The 23,277-nt window shown below is 36.0% G+C and overlaps 4 protein-coding genes and 1 long non-coding RNA gene across 5 annotated transcripts; 2 read left to right on the forward strand and 3 right to left on the reverse strand.

The window, feature by feature from the left end:
• Positions 1–5,659: 5,659 nt before the first annotated feature.
• LOC119071635 lies at positions 5,660–8,085 on the reverse strand. The gene is made up of 3 exons (XM_037176597.1): positions 7,861–8,085; positions 6,106–6,287; positions 5,660–5,833 (listed from the first exon to the last, which is right to left on the reverse strand). Exons 1-3 carry the CDS (start codon positions 8,034–8,036, stop codon positions 5,736–5,738), a joined length of 456 nt encoding a protein of 151 aa, XP_037032492.1. The 5' UTR covers positions 8,037–8,085; the 3' UTR covers positions 5,660–5,735.
• Positions 8,086–12,796: 4,711 nt separating this feature from the next.
• On the forward strand, positions 12,797–13,571 carry LOC119071636. Its single transcript, XR_005086701.1, has 3 exons — positions 12,797–13,042; positions 13,119–13,410; positions 13,472–13,571. It is a non-coding gene; the product is annotated as an uncharacterized LOC119071636 (long non-coding RNA).
• Positions 13,572–13,884: 313 nt separating this feature from the next.
• Positions 13,885–15,190, reverse strand: LOC119071637 (luciferin sulfotransferase-like). Its single transcript, XM_037176598.1, has 2 exons — positions 14,144–15,190; positions 13,885–14,084 (listed from the first exon to the last, which is right to left on the reverse strand). Exons 1-2 carry the CDS (start codon positions 14,974–14,976, stop codon positions 13,964–13,966), a joined length of 954 nt encoding a protein of 317 aa, XP_037032493.1. The 5' UTR covers positions 14,977–15,190; the 3' UTR covers positions 13,885–13,963.
• Positions 15,191–19,691: 4,501 nt separating this feature from the next.
• On the forward strand, positions 19,692–21,506 carry LOC119071638. Its single transcript, XM_037176599.1, has 3 exons — positions 19,692–19,870; positions 20,070–21,249; positions 21,462–21,506. Exons 1-2 carry the CDS (start codon positions 19,868–19,870, stop codon positions 21,201–21,203), a joined length of 1,137 nt encoding a protein of 378 aa, XP_037032494.1. The 5' UTR covers positions 19,692–19,867; the 3' UTR covers positions 21,204–21,249; positions 21,462–21,506.
• Positions 21,507–22,176: 670 nt separating this feature from the next.
• Positions 22,177–22,649, reverse strand: LOC119071639 (anaphase-promoting complex subunit 15B). Its single transcript, XM_037176600.1, has one exon. It carries the CDS (start codon positions 22,566–22,568, stop codon positions 22,248–22,250), a length of 321 nt encoding a protein of 106 aa, XP_037032495.1. The 5' UTR covers positions 22,569–22,649; the 3' UTR covers positions 22,177–22,247.
• Between the last annotated feature and the right edge of the window lie 628 nt (positions 22,650–23,277).

The raw sequence follows: 23,277 nt of genomic DNA on the forward strand, positions 1-23,277 counted from the left end.
TTGGGTGGTTTTTCTCAATTTTCTCGAAAACGTGTCCATAGGATTAGATGAAACTGAAATCGTAGATAGCCACTGAAAATACCTATCGATTAAGGTGCATATCAATAGATTCCATGGTTTAGTTTCCGAGAAAAGTGAAAGAAAGTGCCAAAAAAGGGGACCAACTTTGATGTAGGTACGCCCACAAGATGGCGTCGTAGAGCTTTGGTTTCTTCGGAACAAATGTTCAAAAATGAAAGTTGAGGGGTGTCCTAGAACAAAGTTTTTATGCATGAGGTCAGCAAACCGATTTAAGATTTTGAGTCACACGATGTTCCAAGAGCCTGGAGGGGCGGCATCAAAATGTCATTTTGGAGTTGAGATCTTTGTGTCGCTTAAATTTCGTGTTTACACATCATAACGCATCGATTCGATAAAAATGAAACTGTTTTCTAAAGTTCGGACCGGCAATAATCTTATCTAATGTAAGCAGTTGGTGCTGGATCATTTTCCTAAAACAATTTTTCGAAAATAAACATTTGAATCAGTGCATGTTTATGAATTAAATTACCTGCGAAAAGATAAGGCCTATCAATAGTACAACATTTGGTCATCAAACACTAAACATTTATATTAAAATATTCGAGTTTCGTTTCAAACTTTACAAAATTCCAATTGCATCAAAGAACCATTTTGTAGCTTGTAAACATCAACAATGTTTCTGATTGATATACGTCAAAATGGTTGTGCTAAACGTACTAGATCAAAAGGTTTCAAGAATGGTACGCTTTTTTGTAAGCGCTAAAATTTTTAAAAGTTCATGTTCGTAACTCCACGTGCAAAGGGAAACTGATTGTTATATTTTGTCATTGAATCAATAAATTTAAGTTGCAGTAACAACGAACGAACATCGAACGTTGCAAACTTTGATATGTAAAAAATATCATTTTTTTCGCTAATTTGCCGGACATCGATGTCGTGGGATTATTGTCACGTGATTGTGATTGTTTTTTTCTTTGGGAAAAATGAATTCATCCTTTTACAAATTGTTACAGTGAAACGGTTTCACCGAATTTATTTAATTTACGCCTTTAAAAATCTTTTGCTACTTTCGAACGGATCTTAAATAAATGATTACTAAATAAACGTTTCCCGTTATTCATTGAAAATTTAAATAGGCTTCGGCTATTAGTGTAAAACTTCTTCCGAAGAAAGAGCTATGATCTTTGTAATTCTTTGTCCATTTTGGGGATTTTCGGGATGAATTTTGTTATTATGTAGAATCATTAAAGGTCCTATACAAAAATTAGATTATATAGGAGTATTAATTTTGAATAAATGTTCAAAGTCAATATTTGATTCCAACAGATTATACAGACTGCAGTTTTTGCACTGAGTGAGTAATACAGGAATATCTGTAGTCTGAATAAAAGTTTTCTAAAGCCATTTATCTGTCCCATAAAGAAAACCTAGGAGGATGGTTAAGCAGCTTTAGCTGCTTCGGATGTATCTCCTTTTGAGTTTACCACAGTGTTTTGATCATGAGCACCGAATAAGATATATAAGAGACTAGTCAACCCCTCTTATTACACAAGCACCGTTTTTAGCTTTTGCCCTGTAAAAGGCGTTTGCGTGGCTCTAAAAATCTGAAACTTCACAGGATGACTCTAAATAGGCGTTAGAATCGATTTTTGATAGTAGGGCCCTACCTTAGGTCCGGCCCTTCGACACGGACCTAACGATTTTTTCGTTGATTTTAGTAGTATTCAATGCGCTGAACACGATGGTGGTGAAGAAAAAATTTTTTTATGTCGTTTTGCCTGTCAAAATGGCCGCCGAAGTGCAAAATTTTGCACTTTTCAATTGCGTATTACGGGCTGCGGTTGATCGATTTCTGCGCTGTTTGTGCCTACTAAGGGGTAATCGAGGGTGTAGATTCCGAAAATCAAGTTTTTACGGCACCTCACGGTGGAAGAAGTGCCGCAAAATGCGAAAAAACCTGTTTTTTTGGGTACAAAAAATCGTTTTTTTCGTATCCCATTCAACATTTTCCACTTTATTGAAAACGGCTATTATTAATGAAAAGTACTCTAAAAGACCTTTCAAGTGAGCCCCATATCAAGAAAATCCTTGGTGCCGTTTCCGAGCAATTGAGGTTTAAATGTCGAAACAGAGGCCCAACTTTGATCTCAGTACGTCCACAAGATGGCGTCTAAGGCTATAGGTTACTTCGGCAAATGTTTTCTAAATATAAAGTTGAGATAGTTCACAGAACAAACGGATTCAAATCGAAGTCACTGGACCGAGATATGAAAAGATTTGTAAACGAAAATTTTGTGACATTCTTCAGTATATGGCGCACTGCTTCTTAAATGAAAAAATTTTCGTTGTACAAATTTAGATATTGCAACGAAAGAAGTTCCAGCACTTTAGGGCGCACTAATAATTAGAGTGTGAGCGCCACAGCAGTGATTGGGGCAAAACATCCAATATCCGAAGCCTCTGCCTGGAGCGATTATGTGGTCTTAGGGTCATATTTTGCTAAAAGATTTCCACAATAAATTATTTGTTTTACATCTTTTAATGAATTGAATTACCTGAAATCTGATAAAGCCTATCGATTGAACAACATTTTGCCATAAATCATAACACTGTTTGTTGCATTCATTCATTTTTCATTCCAAAGCGACATTTTATTATTATTTTTGCAAACAACAACAAAATGTTTTTCGTTTTAAGACGTCAAACGACAGTGCTAAAGGTACTAGATCAAACTGTGTCAACGTTTCTACGCTTTTGTAGGCGCGAAAATTTAAACAAAAACCAATGCTCGATATAAATGTACTAAGTGCATTGCGCTTCAATTTTGAGCGTATTTTTGTTAGCGCGAAAATATATTCGAAAAGCGATAATAATAACATATTATCGCGTGTGATCGTTCTAAATTTAGTAATGTGCGTTACAGTCTGTCTTTGCAAATTAAATGTATTAGCAGTCGGCAGTTTAAAACTAAACATTAAATCATTTTTTATTCGGTTGCAAAAGATTTAAGTGTGTTGCGGGTGGGTCTAAATAATTTTTGTATTATGTTGATTCCACGAACTCGAGCAAAATTATAATTGTTTTGACTTACACATAGAAACAAGTCTGACATTATTGAATATAAAATAGCGCCAGTTAGCAAATGTACAGGTGAACTTATTGCATTGGGTGGAGTCGGGTGCAAACGAAAGATTTGTCCTTTCAAAAAATTTAGCAGAAGCACTAATAGAACAAACTCACCGGATTTGTCGTTTTACAAATCGCGAAGGCGTTTATAGATCGATCTTACCGTATTTTTCCTTCTACAAAATGTAATGGAGACTCTAAACTCTAATAGATCGATCTCACCAGATTTGGCTTTTAGCGAAATCTCTAATAGAACGACCTCACGGGACTTTTCCTTTTACAAAATGTAGCGATAACGCTAACAGATCAAGGTCACAGGATTTGTAGTGAAGACTCCAATAGATCGACCTCACAGGATTTTTCTTTTTACGAAGTGAGGCAAAATCGCTAAAATAGATCGACCTCGCCGGATTTGCTTTTTTACAAAATGTAGTAGACGCTAATATATCAACCTCATAGATTTTGTCCTTTTACGAAATGTAGCGAAGGCTCCAATAGACCGACCTTACCGGATTTGTCCTTTTACATAATGTAGCGAGAACGCTAAAATAGCCCGACCTCAACGGATTTGCCCTTTTACAAAATGTAGCGAAGGCTCTAATAGACAGACTTCACCGGATTTTCCCTTTTACAAAATGTAGCGGGAACGGTAATAGCTGCAGCTCATTGGATTTGTCCTTTAACAAAAAGTAGCGGGAACTCTAAAATAGCTCAACCTCACCGGATTTTCCCTTTTACGAAATGTATGCTCAATCTCTATAGAGGAGGAGGAATTTAACAAAACCGTATACTTCATACATTTTTCCGTACACCGTGGGAGAGGGTCTGATAATCATACTTTTTTGCGCAAAATTTAACAAAAATGTAACAAACGCAATTCCTAAATGAAACCTAGAGTGATGGTTAAGGCAGCTATGCTGCCTTCTCGCATTCAGTTGTAGGCATTGGGTGCAGCTAAAATATACTAGTATTTCCTCATATTTCGCTTCGAATTGCGTGCCCGTCACATTGAGTGGCAATTGATCTTATTTTACAACGTGACGTTACGCACACATATTGCAATATGTTTGTTAAACAATAATGGTGTGGTTATGGTCTTCTTACAAAAACAACAAACGTTTTTCGGCTCATGAGTTAGCACATCCTTAAGTTCCTGACGCCACTGTTGTAAATTAGAATCCAACAAATTGTAAATGCTTCGCTTATAATCCAACGGTACCTACATTTGGATTTTTCATGATGTTTACTTCAACGTCATTTAAGCATTCGATTAAACGTATGAAAAGAGCTCTGATGCTTATTGGAGGTGGTTCATTTGACTGAATTTTGGAAGGAGCTCGTTTATCCTCAGACTGAAAAGCAATAGATCCATTTGGCTGCATTTCGGTATAGGGAGCTCGGGTATCGTCAGACTGAAAAACCATTTTAATCAAAGTTAAGTTCACACACAATAATTGTAATCCTCATCACGGTTCACATAATTCGGTTTTGAGATAAATTTTTTTTCGCCAAAAAGCGGGAAAATGTAATTGAAATTCGTAAGTAAATCTTCAACTGAATTGTTTAGAGAGATTTTTTTCGTCATATAATTCTCTTACCATTATCAAATCCGTTTCGTCTTTTTGTCAGTTAACCTGTGTGACAAGTGGTATGTTATGCCTAAAAGGAACCCTAATATACTGAATCAAGATTCACATGTCACATGGTTTAAAGGTATCTTGCTTGTTTATTTGTGGTTGTGGTTGTGGCTCAGATGCGACGAAAGGTGGCAAGTTTAAATAAAGGTAATAATGAGCCTGTATAGCTGTCCTTGCAATACTGTGTGCTCTTACGTAATTACGTTATTTAAAAACAGATCAAACGCAAATAATAATCCGTAAGGTACAATGATGTTAAACCTATAAAAACACAAGTTCCTTTCTTAATTCAAGCCCACTTTCGTTTTTCTTAGCATGTAAAATTCTTTGCATTAGTCGTCATAACAATGAAAATCCTCGACCTCGTCTCGGATCAATAAAATTCACACGAAAACTGTTTTTTTTTATTTCTTGTTATGAATCTGATTATCGTTCTACTTTCACGGTCCAGACGATGTGTTAATTATTCTATTCTATATGTTTTCCTTAAATCTTTCAAATCTTAGTGCGATTAATTTCGCTTGAGGAGTTTTACCCGGGTCCTACTGCGAAAATTATATTCACTTAAGAGAATTCGTAAAATTTTGAAACTAAGAGACCGATTTTCTACCTTACGGATGTGTTGGTCTTTCTATTCTTTCTGCTGTTCGAAATTGTTATTACTTGCAAAACACTCGCATTATATCGGTCTATTGAAAGAGCCGTATACGCAGCGCAATGTCAACGAGTTTCAACTTTTTTTTGCCACTTCACTTAAAGCTTCGACGTGTTCAATCAGCGAACAAAGTTATTACATTAGAAAAATTTATTACAAAATAAATTATCAACAACAAAACAGTTTACAAAATATAAAACAAACTGCCAATTGACTGGCACTTAAAAACTAATGTTAAATTTCGTATACAATGTTTTTCTTTACATATTTACATCGCTTTTAACGAAAGTATTATTTCAACCGACTAATGACTGAAGAGCTTTAAATTCAAGGTTAGTGTCAGCTCCAGGTCTGCTTGTCTCTCCGATCCACAAGCCCAGCAAAAATGGATCCACTGAAAATAACACGTTAGGGTTTGATTGTATGGGCGTGAATTTGTTTTAACCTATCATAGACGACAAAGTATGACATCTTTCAGTCTATTACTTCCATTAATATAAGTATTTTCAAAAGATTCAAAATCTTTTACTTCAATAGTTCAAAATCATGCAATCTAGACAGATGCCTTGATTATAATGTCGGTAAGCAATGAACTAGCCGTCTATGAAAGGTTGCATTTACGATTCCCCAATATTCATTCTTTTGAACAATGAACCAGCGTTTTACCTTCAACAATCCAATGCATGCCAGCTTCGTTGGCTTCCACATAAACTTTGTAGAGATTTCCATCATTTGCTGGTACTCTATAATATCGATAGACGGTCAGCAGTGGTGCCTGGTTGTTTTTGCTTACATATCCAACTTCGGCATTTAATGTTTGAGTTCCCGGTGGAATTCGAAACGTAAAACTGAAAGGCGGTAACATTTTAGTACTGGCACAGGGTAATAAAATTCGAAAATAAATGAGTAAAATGGTAATAGTATGGCTGGACATGGACAAGTATTTGAGCAAGCATATTAAGTTTCTTTTGAGGAAACTGTTTTTAAATATTTAATAAGAATCACATTCATCGGTAGTTCACTGGCAAAATTATGAAACCACACCAAAATGATAATTGTCGAAGAACCATGGTTATGCATATATGTTGGAGTAACGTAGTTATTCTCTTGGTATAGCAAAACCCACCATAAATACTAATTGTACGCTTCAAACGCTTCGTCAATCAATATTGATATTTAAGAGACAGTTAAGATCCACTGCAGAAATTGATAAATTTATGCCAAGATCACGATCACATGTGTCCCATATTATTTTTTGCATTAATGACACACAAAATGCAAAGTGAATAAAACAAACAAAAGACATGGTGTAACACACCGTTCATAGAAAGGTTAACTGAAGAAAAAACAAATTGTAATTTTGTTACTCATTATTAAAATGGATTAACGCACATTTGAAGAATACACACACAAAAAATGATTAGCTTTTTTCGGATTGAATTTTATGTTTTTGTTGTATAATAAACGTCGTACGGTTAAAAGCTCTTGCAACATATACAACACATCTTTCGAGTATATACAACGGCTTATGTGCTATTATTATGAAATCGGAAACGCGGCAATATGGACAATTAATAAGCTCGCTTTCATAGGTCGTTGAATTATGTTGTGTACGCATGATAGATGCTTTTAAAACATTTACCACTGTGATCCGTCTAAGAAACACAAAATTTGCACTAATCAGTCCTAACTTAGAACTCATCTCCTAAGTGGATCGAGTCCACTGGAAGTCTTGCACCTAGGTCACCTAGGATATTCCGCTAATGTTGAGGAAGTAAATGAACGTAACTTGTCCCGCTCATATAATATTTTTGGAAGTTTACCTATAAACATAACGGTGGATACGCAAACTGACACTAGGCTGTTTCTCAAATCCAGTTGGTTCTCTTGTCCTCGTAAATCCATTAGATACTTCGAACTAAAAAAATTCCAGTGCGTATAACGTCACTTTCTGTTGATAAAAAACCTTTATTTTTATAACCTTTTAGTTTGTAACAAACTCTGTAGAATAAATTTTTGTTAGAGACATCCGATAGATTTCCGAGGGTAAGAGAACCAACTACATTTGAGAAACAGCCTACTGACACACTTAAAGATTTTATCTTGAAAAGTTCAGATGACCAATGAGGCTAGTAAATCTGAGGATTATATAGTCCGGAAAATTCGGTCACAAAACCATTAACATTGCTTCAGAGAAGTTTCTGTTGATTGTAAGACGGGTATTCCCGTAGTTAATAATCTTGAAAATCATTTGACTAATTACTGTGATTCTGTAGAGGACTGTCATAACTTTATTTTCCAAGTATGTAGTAGAACACATTAACAGAAAGATTAAACTGTTTTTTTTTCGAATATGTAAATTTCCAACGGTCAGAAGTTTAAATTTCACAAAATTAACCATTTCAACGTTCGTAAACTTACTCTCGTGTCGGCACTGAAGGATTGGCCCGATTAAAGTTATATCGGAAATGTTGTAAACTCTGAGTGTTTAAGATTTTTTGCAGGTCGTTTGCGTTTGCATTTGTCGTTGCCGGGTCGGTAACCGCATCAGAAAATACAACAAAGACACTAAGCACATAAAACGATAAACGAAACATTTTTCACGAAAATGATTATTCGATTAGAAATGATGTTTAAGCAACGGCGATCCAAGAGATACTGGTGACTCGTAATTGATGCATGAGAAATGTACCAAAATTAAATATTCAAGAGAAAAAGAAGAGCTCTTTTTAGAAAGGGCCCACATTGGCGGTTTTTTAACTTGTTGTTGCTTGAATTTCTGTGTTTACCGTGTCTACACGTTTCGTATCATCTTCAAAACGTTTGGTGAGCGCGCGGGTTGACTTTATAGAGTGATATAATGGGCTATACTATAACACACATCATAATGTATTATAATGGAATTTAAATAATTTGCGTTCTCACCGACCAAAAATTAAATGTTTTGAAGATTGATGAATCTCTTTTTTTTTTTAATTATGTTGCTGGCGACATAACATTATGGTGATTATGAGAGTGCGTAATTTGGTGAACTAATTTTTATGTGTTTACTCAAGCTAAAGGATGTTGTACGATCGGTTGCAAACGTTGTAAATTTGAATGTTCCAATGTTGCTTTACATTGGGCAATTGTAGTGACCTGGAGCGAATGAGGCATCTACACCATACAGATCGAAGATGTTTGTAGACTTGATGGTATTAAATGCCCAAAGATTTTCGAAATTACGTTAAAGTTTTTTTCTGTATTCTAATGGGAAATGCATTTTACCTCATTGACCTCTCTGAATCTCTGATTAATATAAATATGTACCTACTGTTAGTAATTTTACAGTACATACAATAAGATTGAAACTGCGTTAATCCTAATTCAGCCAAAAAATAATCGCCCCTCGGTCCGAAAGCTTCTGTGCAAAGTTCTTTAGCCTATAAACAAGTAATAAACAAGTTATGCAACAAGTTGCGATAAGGGGTTGAGGCTGTTTTTTTACTAGATTTGAAGTTATTAACCGATAGAAGCGAGAAAAGCTTCATTAACACATAATCTGCCAAAAACCATAGAGTTATTCTCCAGAGGTGACATGGTGGCGCTGAAGCTAATCTGCAATTTATTCTGTTTATATATATATTTGATACTTATTATTTACTTCGAAGCGTTTTTCTATTGATAAGGTAAAAGAAAAGTAGACGATAAAAAATGACAGCCGTAGTGCCGTTCCAGATGCTGTTCCAGAAGTTGGTCCCTCAGAAAGACGGAAAAAATGTACACTTTGGCACCAACTTTTTTTTCAAGACTTGCAGCCCAAAAGTACTGAGTTTATTTATATGCTGCAGAGAATCCGGACTCTCCGAATATTCACTATATTTTTAGTCATAACTCTCGTGGATTTACTAGCACCAAGCGGTGCGTATACTCTACCTATAGGTCTTTCCAAGGCCGACATTTGTACAACATTACAACAATTTAAAATAATTTTTTCTTTAGTTATTGTCGAAAAACTGTTTCGGTACCCTCTGACATGTCTTCAGTTTTGAACGCTTTTCACAGAAAACAATTTTTTTTTAGAAAAGTGAAAGATATGAGTTTCCTAGAATTAAAAGACGAATCCAACGAGCTATCACTCATTAAAATCAAAAACCGCTTGTTCCCAAAGTTAAAAAAATCACCTGAAGATTTGGCGATATCACTCATAAGCAGATGGGCTTACTTGTTTCCGGTAAAATACCAAACCTTAGTACACGTAATAAACGCTCCGAATCAAATCTTAATTATAAATCACTTAAAGATTCGTGTATAATCGGCAGTGTTAGCGAATCGCTAGAATTTCATTACATTTTGATGAGCCTGGTAAGAAAAAAAAATCGCTGCAAAACAAATTGAGCTCATGCATAAGAGTGATTACATTACATGTTTTATTATGACACCGAATCGTACAGATAATTATATTATATTTGAAAATTTGTTTACACTTTATCCGTATCTATTGTTCAGTTGAGCAATCACACTTCACCATAAAGCGTCCAAAAACTCTTCATATTATTCGTCTAATTAACTTTTCTTTTGTGGACTAACGACTGAGTAAATACAGAGAATCTTGATCTACAGCTCTGTTTATGGTCATTCTTGTGAAAAACAATTTATTTGCTCATGTCATGAGATGCGATGTGAATGTGTGATCGTTGATCATGTACTAAGTTTTTTTTTCGTCTAAAACTTTCAAATTGGATAATCTAATTTGGATCACACATCTTCGAACAATTACCAAAAAAAAAATTGCTGTGATGCAATTGTAAAAATATGTTCGTTTCATGTCCATGTCCATCATTGAAGCATAATTATAAAATTTGAAACGATAATTTTTAATTAATTTTTTTGGTTTAGTAAAATGAGATCGAATTATGTGTCGGTACAGATCTTACTTTCGTGTGATCACGGAGACGTGAGGTTATTCACCCAATATTATCCTAATTTTTTGCACTTTTTTCTAAGTTATTGCAGAATGAATTTAACATAAACATTTTATAAGAAATAAGCAACAGAAAGCATTTTAAATGCGCATCTTTCAAGGTTGATATATTCATCTAAAAGAATGTAACTTTTTTGCGAAGAAAACACTTTTTTGCTACAAATTTAACAAATGAATTTTTCGTTTTTTGTTAAAATATCAAAGATTCAAAGCATGGACACGTCGTAAGCTAACTTTTTGGTCAAATCATAGCATAGCGCTATGGTCAAATGGGTAAATCACCAACACCATATAATTATTATACTTATTTGCAAGTCTGCCTTGGTCGGCGGTTTTTAGGCATTTTCACTTGAGATTTTTTTTTGCAAAACATCCGTTTTCGGCCCCTATACATGAAATGGTATTTTTCGCAACAAGTGAAGAAAAGTAGGACTTTCCATTTCCTTTATTGCGAAAAACGTTGTATACAACTCGATGAAAATGCTTTTTTAGGCACACGATGTGTATTGTCACATTGGGTCTGCGGCCTCGAGTGACAATCTACCTACACATCTAGTCCATAAAAAAGCATTTATCACTCGGTTGTATAAATAGCTATTACATAACTAGGGACATAAAGATGAAAAGTAGAGTTTCCGTGTCAATTTTCCACAAACACATGAAAACGAGACTTTTCATTTTTATCCCGAGTTGTGTAATGGATGTTACATGCTGAGAGCGTCGAAAGTAGTGCTTGAAACATGAAAAGTATGGTTTTCGACGCATGAAACATGTAAAAATATTATATTATGTGAAAAAAAAAAGTTTTTAAAACGGTGAAACCTTGTATTTCGAGCCGATGACGAGACTTGACTTTATGATATTGGTTAACAATTCATCTTGTATCTCTAGCCGCAGACGTGACTTGACTTGATGATACTGGATAACAATTAATAGTTATTTAAATCACATGGGTCGAAAAACGATTTTTAAAGGTGTATGTGTGAGCTGAGAGGGTATTGTAACATGAAAATGCGAGTTCGTGAACAGAGGTTTACCGGGTTTACCGAATGTTACAATACCCTCGAGGCTCACACATACACCGAGAATTTTTAACAATAATTTTCGATCCGAGTCATTTAATGGTATTCATCGAAAATCACGAAAAACACCAAAAATTAATTCCTTGGAGTCATGGAAAAGCTATTCTGTGGGACGTAACAATTAGGGATACATTAGCGCCTTCATACATTAAGGAATCTAGCAAGAAAAGATGGTCAATTGCGGATAAGGCGGAAAGATTGAAAACATAATCATTACAAACATTTGAAAGAAAATTATTTGTTCACTCCGTTAGCTTTCGAAACTTTAGGTTGTATGGGGCCTGAAACTATGAAATTTGTTCAAAAATTGGGATCAATCATGAAGGCTGCTTCAGGAGAGCCACGTTCAACAGATTATTTATTACAGAAAATTTCAATTGCCATTCAAAACGCGGCATGCATTTTGGGAACATTAGGAGCTAATACAGTAGATGATTTTTATTTATTGTAAAATTTATTTTTTGAAAAGATCGTTTTTTTACTGGCTGCGCCACTGTGTAGCAGTCTTTTTTTTCGCTTGCCAAAAATTATCAATTTAATTCGAAGCTAAGCACCAAACAAACACAAAATAAGTCGATCACTTCAGGAACACACACAAATATTGTAACAACCAAAGCACCATTAAGGCTTCTAATGGTATTATTGGTATCAAAATACTACTCTATTTGACGTGTAAAAACCTCTATTACCCTGCTAGGTGCTTTGCAACAACACGACAACGATTCTTGACAGCGTTCGTTTTTGAAGAGAGAGACGTCTCTCAATTTGTTATATCTACTACAATATGATCAATTTGTATCAGGGCCTACTTTTTAGAAACTTTTAGAGAAAATCGAGAAAATCAAGAAACTTTGAGAAATTCAAGAAACTTCGAGAAATTCAAGAAATTTCGAGAAATATTTCTTGAATTTCTCAAAGTTTCTTGAATTTCTCGAATTAGAGAAATTTCAAGAAATTCAAGGAAATTCAAGAAATTCGAGAAACTTCGAGAAATTCAAGAAATTTTAAGAAACTAATTTCTCGAGTTTTCCAGTTGTTAACTCTAGGTGAACAATTTCCAATATTTAATCCCTGGAGATTACAAATTTTGACATTTTCTAAATATGCGAATTCGAATAAAAGTCGTGTTTTCGATCAAAGACGAATGTAAAATGATTTAGTGAAAAACTAAAGTGCTTCTCTAACAAAAATTCAAATTCAGAAAATTCAACGTTCTAGTCACTCTTGTACAATTCCAACATTTTTCATGCCGCTCATGCTGTTTCTTCTTCTTCTGAGTGTGTATCGTGTGTATGTGTGTGCCGATACATTCCATATTTATTTACACAAAAATTGACATTTTAGCCAGCAAACAAATCTTTACTGAAATTGTGATCTCCTCTTTATAAAATAATTTTTGAAAAATCGAGACTAGGATATACAATTAAAATGTCTACAATGCAGGCCAATCGAAAACGCAATCGATCCACCGATGTCGATTTTCACTGCCAATCAAAATACTTCGTAAATCAACGTATGGTGGATTCATTAGACCAAAAATACATGAAAACTATTTTCGGTAAGAAAATATACTTTGGCGCCCTTGCCAGAAAAAAGTAGCCATACTCTTCATCTAATCGTTTTGTTTTGTGTAGACAAAACGATGGGCTTGCTTTTCAATGGGGCCAAAAACATGTCTAACAACAACCAACTGCTTGAGTCCAAAAACGATAAATTCAGGACGATACGGTTGGATGGTGAAGGCAATGTAAACTTTGTGGATGGTAGTGCTGAAAGCAGCGTAAAAACTGGATGTACAAGCTGCAACAAAATGTCAACTATTCAATCTGAGTGCTCGAACTGTAACCTAAATCTGTGTGAATACTGCGGAGTCAGTTGTGCTAGTTGTCTCGAGGCACACATCTGTAAGCAGTGTGTGCAACTATTGTAAGTCTTTTCAAATCAAAGATTTATTGAAATTGTATTCACGGCTCTGCACACGTTTCAGTGAGAACAATGCCAACAGTCTGCCGTGCTGCAGAACTTGTAAAATGTTTACGTAATTTATGTTGAGATCAGCTGGCGATATACTTATACTATGGGATTCACGGTGAACTGTTTTTTTCTTGGTTCGAGCAATATTTAGCGGATTTACATTTAATTTATTGATGACAAATTTCATTACCTTTTTTTTGGAATTATACAAAGCCGATTCGGCAGAGAAATGTTTTTAATTTTTTTTTAAATTCAGCTCGGTGTTCTTAAGGTTCATGTTTGCAATTCGTCCTTATTAAATTGAAGTAAAATACGTTTTGCAGCATGCAGATTCAGCGTGTACGATGCTCATTCAGTCTACTGATAATTTTATTATACTGGCGATGGTATGGTGGCATTCTTATTTGTTTATATGAAAGGTCAGTCTACATCGACCGATTAACTTCAATATTCATCAAAACTCCGAAATTTATTTATTATCCATATGTCACTGTTCACAACAATCTCATGGCAAAATATCAGTTGCATTCAATTCGTTATATTTCTTAGTCCATTTGTCGAACTTGTCAATCAGTTCCACCGACATTTCCTCCAAGTAGGAGCCAACTTTCCCTTTCCTCATGAAACTGAAAATCCTCAAATTATTTCATTTTAATTCTAAAAACGTATTTCCGAACGTAATTACCTATGACCACCAGCACCTTCCTCGCTAAAATCAGCGCTGAAATTCTTTTTCATTTCGTCGAACGATAAATGTTTCACCAATTGCTTCAGCTGTTCTTCCGGGTAAGATTTTCCCAAGAATGCAGCTGTTTTCTTCAAAACGGCCATCAAATCACTTTTCATTTCTTCGTATGTCAAAAACAGAATATTCTCCTCGTTCCTCAAGTACCAGAAGTCCTTAACATGTCCATGATATGGCGATAAAAAAACTTTGTCATCCAGAAACGCGTTCAAGAACTGTTCCATGCTCCCCTCGTACCCCTGCATATACACATAGTGATGATAGTACGAAATGGCCAAGTCCTTAACACCGCGAGCTGTGTAGATGATTTTCGGTTTGACTGTCCAAAGTTGCTTTGGAAGTAGTCCAGCTGGTAGATGAGTCTTAATATGTCTTGGACCGGCAGTATCGTCATCCGGTTCGTCCAAATAGTTGAAATCCATGTCCTCAAATATGATATCAAATTCCACGTACGAATATCGTTCGAATGCTGTCGTTCCTTTTGCTTGGTCAAAATTCAAGTTGTTGTTCAGCATCCAAATCATTTCTTGGCACCAGGTTGATCCACTTTTCGGAAATGTTATGCTCCATATGTCACTTGGATACACTTTAAAATTCTCGATTTGTTCCATGTACTTTTGACTCTTTACCGGTAGAAAACATGGTTCAAATTTCCATTGTGATCCCAATGGCGTTTGAGGATTCGGTTTAGGATATGCGTAGATGAATTTATCAACTGTTCGATACTTTAAAGTGTCCGTTTTTCCATTGTAACTTTCGCAAACTATCGGCATTGTGAAAATACTTGCTTCTGCTTATTTGGAAAGAAGTTCACGAACTAATGGAGGTGGTGTTTGATCCAGTTAAATCACACAAAAATAGATAAGATAAACAGCTGTTGACGTTTATACAAACTTTAATTTCGTCATGTTACGTCGTTGATTATGGTCATAGCACTGCTCCTAGCATTAACAATGACTTAACAAGCGTCAAATTTAGAGGCTTCAGCAATAAAAGCTACCGCTAGATGGGTTGTATCGTATGTTTAAATTTGTCTGCTTGTTTTTACATTGCAAACTTGCAACAGCTACACTCTACTTCACCAATGGTGATTAATTTTATGTATTAGTGCGATGTGCGAGCGAGATAAATAGTTTCGTCCCGCTCGCAACAATGTTATTTCTTTTATCATATACGCGGTGTGATTCCCCGAAAAAATTATTCACCTACCCCAGTGAAAATGTCGGTCTCACGAGACCATGAAATACGTATTCTCAACGGTCTAATTCCAGTCTAAAAATTGCTGGAATTCTCAATTAGGTCTCAAAATATTTTTGTTTTTGCTAAAATCATTTCGGATGAACAAATGAGAATACCGTAGACCAAACGAGTAGTCTCTTTTCGAATATTATTTCGCCAGACTGTGCGAGACTGGATGAGTCGTCTCGTTGCAGTAATATACTCAGATCGCTTGAGACGAAACAAGTAGTCTCTTTGCTAACATTTATTGGTGAACTGTGCGAGACTGGATGAGTGGTCTCGTTGCAGTTATATGTCCAGATCGCTTGAGACGGAACAAGTAGTCTCTTTGCTAACATTTATTGGTGAACTGTGCGAAACTGGATGAGTGGTCTCGTTTGAAGAAAATATTTTCTTCGATATCTGAGACCGGTTGAGTGGTCTTGTTTGAAGAAAATATTTTCTTTGATATCTGAGACCGGTTGAGTGGTCTTGTTTGAAGAAAATATTTTCTTTGATATCTGAGACCGAGTGAGTGGTCTTTTTGGAAGAAAATATTTTCTTCAATTACTGAGACCGGTTGAGTGGTCTCATTTGAAGAAAATATTTTCTTTGATATCTGAGACCGGTTGAGTGGTCTCATTTGAAGAAAATATTTTCTTCAATTACTGAGACCGGTTGAGTGGTCTCATTTGAAGAAAATATTTTCTTTGATATCTGAGACCGGTTGAGTGGTCTCTTTTGAAGAAAATATTTTTTCAATGCTTTGAGACCGGTCGAGTGGTCTCTGTTGAAGAAAATACTTTTGGCAATTCTTTGAGACCGGTCGAGTGGTCTCTTTTGAAGAAAATATTTTTGGCAATTCTTTGAGACCGGTCGAGTGGTCTCTTTTGAAGAAAATATTTTTTCAATTCTTTGAGACCGGTCGAGTGGTCTCTTTTGAAGAAAATATTTTTTCAATTCTTTGAGACCGGTCGAGTGGTCTCTTTCGAAGAAAATATTTTTTCAATTCTTTGAGACCGGTCGAGTGGTCTCTTTCGAAGAAAATATTTTTTCAATTCTTTGAGACCGGTCGAGTGGTCTCTTTCGAAGAAAATGCTAATTTTAAAAATAAATGCAACCGAATAGTTGAGGTTTTGCGTTCTTTTTGTTCGTTCTGCAGATCCAGTGAGACAACTGTTTTAAATTAAATCAAACGTTTTATTAACAAAGGAAATTGAATTGGTCAAAACAACGAAAAAAGTATGAAAACGACGCTTTTTGCGTCAACAAAATGAAAAAAGATAAATGCGAATGTACACTAAAGGTACGAAAATGACGTTTCATGAGTTTCATTTCTTTTTGGTGTTGTTGATCTTGAGGGTGTAGACAGTATCCATAATGCAAGAAAATATTTTCTGCAAAAGAGACGTTTCAACCGGTCTCAGATATCGAAGAAAATATTTTCTTCAAATGAGACCACTGAACCGGTCTCAGTAATCGAAGATAATATTTTCTTCAAATGAGACCACTGAACCGGTCTCAGAAATCGAAAAAATTATTTCTTTAAATGAGACCACTAAACCGGTCTCAGAAATCGAAAAAATATTTTCTTCAAATGAGACCACTCAACCGGTCTCAGATATCAAAGAAAATATTTTCTTCAAATGAGACCACTCAACCGGTCTCAGTAATCGAAGATAATATTTTCTTCAAATGAGACCACTGAACCGGTCTCAGAAATCGAAAAAATTATTTCTTCAAATGAGACCACTAAACCGGTCTCAGAAATCGAAAAAATGATTTCTTCAAATGAGACCACTCTACCGGTCTCAGAAATCGAAAAAATGATTTCTTCAAATGAGACACTCTACCGGTCTCAGATATCAAAGAAAATATTTTCTTCAAATGAGACCACTCAACCGGTCTCAGATATCAAAGAAAATATTTTCTTCAAATGAGACCACTCAACCGGTCTCAGTAATTGAAGAAAATATTTTCTTCCAAAAAGACCACTCACTCGGTCCCAGATATCGAAGAAAATATTTTCTTCAAATGAGACCACTGAACCGGTCTCAGTAATTGAAGAAATTATTTTCTTCAAAAAAGACCACTCACTCGGTCTCAAGCCGCCTGCCAATGAGACTGCTCATCCGACCTCGGAAATTGTAACAACGGTTCAAAATTAGAACTCCAAATAGATATATCTGATTTAGCAGCACGTGAACGTCGACGGCCGTCCAAATTGAAAGTTAAGCATCATTCGTCGCGGTTAGTACTTGGATGGGTGACCGGAAAAAACATTACAAATAAAAAAAGGTAAAATAAAAAAATTCAAATATTACTAACGATTCTACAATTTCAGTCAGTTTGGTCTAGCGAATTATAAAAAAAGTAAAGGGTAGTGGCCATCTGTGAACTCAACATAGAAGTACAAAATAACGATAAATAACGAACGAAGAAAAAAGTTCTAAAAAGAAATCAAATATGAAAAGTCTCAAACGGTCTAGAAAAAACTGAAAAAAGAGAAGTCTCAAACGGTCTAGAAAAAACTCAAAAATTAGAAGTCTGAAAAAGTTTTTTTTTTATGACACTCATTTATCCTCATCCAGTCTCACAAGGTCTAACAAATCCAAAATGAGACCACTCATCCATTCTCACAACGTCTAACAAACCCAAAAGGAGACCACTCATCCAGTCTCACAAGGTCTAACAAATCCAAAATGAGACCACTCATCCAGTCTCACAAGGTCTAACAAATCCAAAATGAGACCACTCAGTCAGTCTCACTACGTCTAGCAAATCCGAAACCAGACCACTCATCCAGTCTCACTACGTCTAGCAAATCCGAAACCAGACCACTCATCCAGTCTCACTACGTCTAGCAAATCCGAAAGCAGACCACTCATCCAGTCTCACTACGTCTAGCAAATCCGAAAGCAGACCACTCATCCAGTCTCACTACGTCTAGCAAATCCGAGACCAGACCACTCATCCAGTCTCACTACGTCTAGCAAATCCGAAAGCAGACCACTCATCCAGTCTCACTACGTCTAGCAAATCCGAAACCAGACCACTCAGTCAGTCTCACTACGTCTAGCAAATCCGAAAGCAGACCACTCAGTCAGTCTCACTACGTCTAGGAAATCCGAAACCAGACCACTCAGTCAGACTAGAACATCCTCAAATGAGTCTAAAGAGAGACGTCTCATGAATTTTGGATGAACTCCGATGAACTATTTCGATAAATTCTCGGTCTCAAATATTCTCAAAGGCTCGAAATACGTAGTCTCACGGCCATACAAAAGTTTCGGTCTCAAAAAGGGTCTCAAATACGTTTTTTTTTTCACCGGGGTAGGATATATAAACAAACATTATACTTCTGTAAATTGTCAAAGTGTTATTCGCATATCTTGTTGTCTCGTTTTCGCTTATGCGATAAAAAAGAATATGCACGTATGACAAGCCGTCTCGGCAAGCCTTGACCGCTTTGTCATACGTGCATAATATTTAAAAACTTAATACAAGAATAGCTCATGATCCTGACGTCTTAGAATTTTATTTCTTCTAAATTTACAATAAGAATGAACAAAAACCAAATGGAAAGATTTATTCAGCCACAAAAGCTAGTGCGTTAGAAAGGCTAGAAAGGGCATTTTATTAAGAAAACAAACCTGTTCATGATTTATTAACCAAAACGAAAAACCTCAACACGTTGAAGTTAATTGCGGCTTGTCAACTTTCGGCACCCTGGACTTTACTTAAATCGTCGAGGGATGCCTCCAAATAAATTTCTAAAAATCTAGAATTCCGTTTTGGATTTATAGAAATTTATTTGGATGCATTCCTCGACGATTTTAGTAAAGTCCAGGGTGCCGAAAGTTGACAAGCCGCAATTAACTTCAACGTGCTCTTTGTTTATTTATTAACAACATAAAGAATGGTGGGGTTGACTAAAGGGCAACGAGCAAAAGAGGAGAACAAATAAAGATGCAAAGTAAGGGAAAAACACAAACCATCTCACAGACTCTTTCCTCCTATAAGAGGAATCATACTAACATATGTGGAACATGGGATACTAAGCAAAACTAAGAGTCTCTCGAATACTTCTGAGTATTTTGAGGTGAGTGTAAATCCATATTTGAACTTAATTTGTGAAATGTGTTAAAGAAAAGCCAAAAATCAATCGCAATTTACAACTATGAGATGTCGGTATTTACACCACTGATCACATGATTTTATACAAATGCAATAACGAATTTGTCGAACTTTTAGTTTAACCAATTACTTCAAGGGTCTTCAACACATTGTTCACTCGTCTGCCATAGAGGATAGGCTGCGTCGATTGAAAAAGCGGGTTAAACTGATTTGTTATTCATTATTGACTGCTTTAAATACTCTTAAAGTTACGGACATTTTTGTAAGCTCAATCTAAGCTATTTACGTTTTGGCAATCCCAAATTGAAAATGGTGAGTTCTTCAGCAGTGCATTAATTTTGTAATTATAATCGCACATGGTTCGGAATAGCTGTTTGAGCATAGAACAATCACAGACGGTGAAATCGTTTTTCCTTTGTTATAAAGTTGCTAAAGAACTAAATGCTTGACTCACTGGGAAAGTCGGTTTAAATAAATTTTTTTATTTCCCTTTTCTTCTCAATCCATTCAGATCCAGAATAATGAGATCAATCCATCATATGTGCCCAATCCAGCGGGTCAACATTATCGGAATTCGCAACCTTTAAACCTCGTATCAAACTCTAACCAACAATCGGTGCCTTCGGCGTTGTGCAATCCACCAAAGCAACAAAACAATACACAATCGGCGACCAAGCAATCTGACATACAGTTCGTTCCACAACATCAAAATTGGTCGTATGCTCAGGCTCACTTGTCGGCAAAGTTTGCTGGATACAAACCAATGCCGCACTATAGACAACATATTGGCCAAACTGACTACAATGCATACTCTGGTTACTATCAAGGACAACTGAGTCATTCCAATGTGCCCCAAATGCAACTACATCAAACACCATATCAAATACTACAGCAAATTCCGCCGCAGATGACACCTCAAGGACCAATATCACCTCACTTATCGATGCCAATGCCATTAAACACATTCAACCCTTATGGGATCACATATCCAAATGTAAGATATGGCGCATCATCAGGTGAAACGAAAAATCCGTATCGTCAATTGCTTTCGAATCAAGTCCAAGCGATGCAAAATATTTCGCCATCGACATTCCAGGTGAACCAAAATGATGTACCATCCCCAGTCATCTCACACTCGTATCCAGGTTCGTCTTACGAATACACGACACCTCAATCATCACATCAACACAATCCGAATCCGTTTCCATTTTATTCACAACCGCGGACTGCTGTCAATACTTTATCTGCCCTAGCTGATACGCCAGGTCTGAAGCGTCGTATTGGTGCAAACGGGGAATTTTCATCTCTTAAGATTTATAAACGCCAAAAAACATTAACTTCAACTGACGATGATGACAATCTACCCAGTTCACCGTATTCGCCAAAAAGCAACGATGAGGAGGAGGATAGTGCATCAAGTACAAGCAAAGACGATAATCAAATTTATGATAAAAAACTATTTGATGCGTCCCATGTTGTCGACATAAAGGATGATTTCAGCTGTGTAATATGTCAGGAAACTAAGAAAGACACGGTACTATTCCCGTGTCGTCACCTTTGTGTTTGTAAAAAATGCTCCGACGCTGTGTCCTTATGTCCATTATGTAGAAACGATTTCTTCGAAACTCTAACCGTTTTTACATAATCTGGCAATATTTGCATGTGTATTTTTGCGCTCGACGCTTTGTATTTAAGTATAGTTTCCACTTAAAAAGAGCACTCCGTTTAGCCTCCGTTTACATGACAGTTGTAAAATAGAACAAAAGAACTGTCACGCAAACGGAGTGGAAATTGAATTTATTTCAATTTTTTACTCCGTTTACGTGACAGTTCCTTTGTTATATTTTACAACTGTCATGTAAACGGAGACTAAACGGAGTGCTCTTTTTAAGTGGAAACTATACTTTACTCTTTAAAATCAATTAATAAAAGCAAAATTCACAAAAACTACCCTTGTCTGTTGATTGATAGTGATCTGCTGAATCAGCGGGCTGATCATTAGACAAAGAAAGTAGTAGAATCGATCATACTGATTTGTTAAACATCGTCCGTAAAACGTTAAACTTTAAATTTCTACCGGTACCGAGAACAAGTTAATATGGTAGGAACCGAAAGACATACTGTGTCGAAGTAAGTGTTTACTGTACTCAGAGTAAAATGACCATAACCAGACAAGCTGTCCACCTAAACTATTGGATAGGACAACGTCACGTTGCCAGTATATAAACTATCATATTGAATAAAATCTAATCTGAAACCGGTCAACCATAGTGTTCCGTATGTATACACTCCAAAAACTTTACATGCTGAAAATCGTTCCAAATGAAGTTTTTGGTCTAAATTGTCTAAAAATATTTTTTTTGGAACGAATTCAATTGTAGGACAGACTATAGTAAGCCAAACGTAATTGTTCTGCCGATGTATTGCAATGTAGAATTTCGTTACCAATCAAATTACCGCACACCAATCGCATATGGTAGATTCACTAGACCAGAAATGCATGAAAAATATGAAAGCAAAACTATAACTGCTTCTCACAAAGTCTAATCTTCAGTTTGTTAAACTGTAAAGTAGGTCGCTATCGCTCGTTGATCATCGATGGAATAACACAACAAACATTACCAGCTAAGATCTACATTATATTATCACCAGAATTTCTTACATTAATTTCTTTTTCTTTTTTTAAACTTTAAGTTTCCATTCGATCTCGGTCGGCTGTTTGCTGATTATTGTCATTTCCCTCCATTTCATCCTCGTCTTCGTCGTTATCATGACTATCAGAATCCTCACTGTCGTCAATAGCATCTTCCTCGTCTGTATCGGGCCCGACAATCGGTTGCACTTTGCCGATTGGATTCAGATCGACTGCGGTTTGTTGGATGCTACTAGTCCAGTCTTGATGCTCTCTCTCCAATTCACGCACGTCGCTTTCGTCGTCACACGGTGCATCGACATCGAACCAGATACTGTTTACCACCGAAGGTTTCAACGACGGAAAGAATGGCAACATTTCGAATTTATTTACTTCTCGTTTTATGAACAACAATCACTCAAATGCAGACAGTGACAATTTTTTAAACTTCGAATGTCAAACGTGTCAAACTCTATTCGAAAGAAAATTGGGAAGACATTTGATGGTGATCATCAACTGCACTCACAATTAACTTTAAAAACCGAGTGTTAAAAAGGCGCAATCAGAGCTTGATCCGAAAACAAGGCAAAATACAAAGTTCCAAACAATTACGTTGTGTATTTTACATGCTTTTGTTTTCCCTTGGGTCGAAAGTGGCTTATTACACACCTACGGAAAACAAGAAATTTGGTTTAGGTTTCAAAAGCATGTTTGTGTATCTGTTTTGGACGATTGTTTTTAGGCAGTTTCGCGAGTTGTAGCCCGAACGAAGTGAGAAGTAAGAGAGGTGAGTGAAAACAGATACTCCGAGGCCTAGCTGAGGTCAATAAACACACGAAAACGAAACTTTTCATTTTTCAAACATGAAAAGTGCGGTTTTCCACGAATGTAGCATGTAAAATCCATTGTGCCACCGAGAATTGAAATACGACGGATTTCAATATCGATAACTAGATTGAAATGTCCAAAATTACAACACCCGTTTTCATGGCTTATTACAACACTCAAACCAGTGTTGAAATGAAATTCGTATGAGTTATTACAGCATTCGTTTTAAAAAAATGCAAAGCAACGTGATCGATCAAAT

Source organism: Bradysia coprophila (assembly GCF_014529535.1).
Source record: "Bradysia coprophila strain Holo2 chromosome IV unlocalized genomic scaffold, BU_Bcop_v1 contig_5, whole genome shotgun sequence".
In the NCBI taxonomy this organism is placed as follows: domain Eukaryota; kingdom Metazoa; phylum Arthropoda; class Insecta; order Diptera; family Sciaridae; genus Bradysia; species Bradysia coprophila.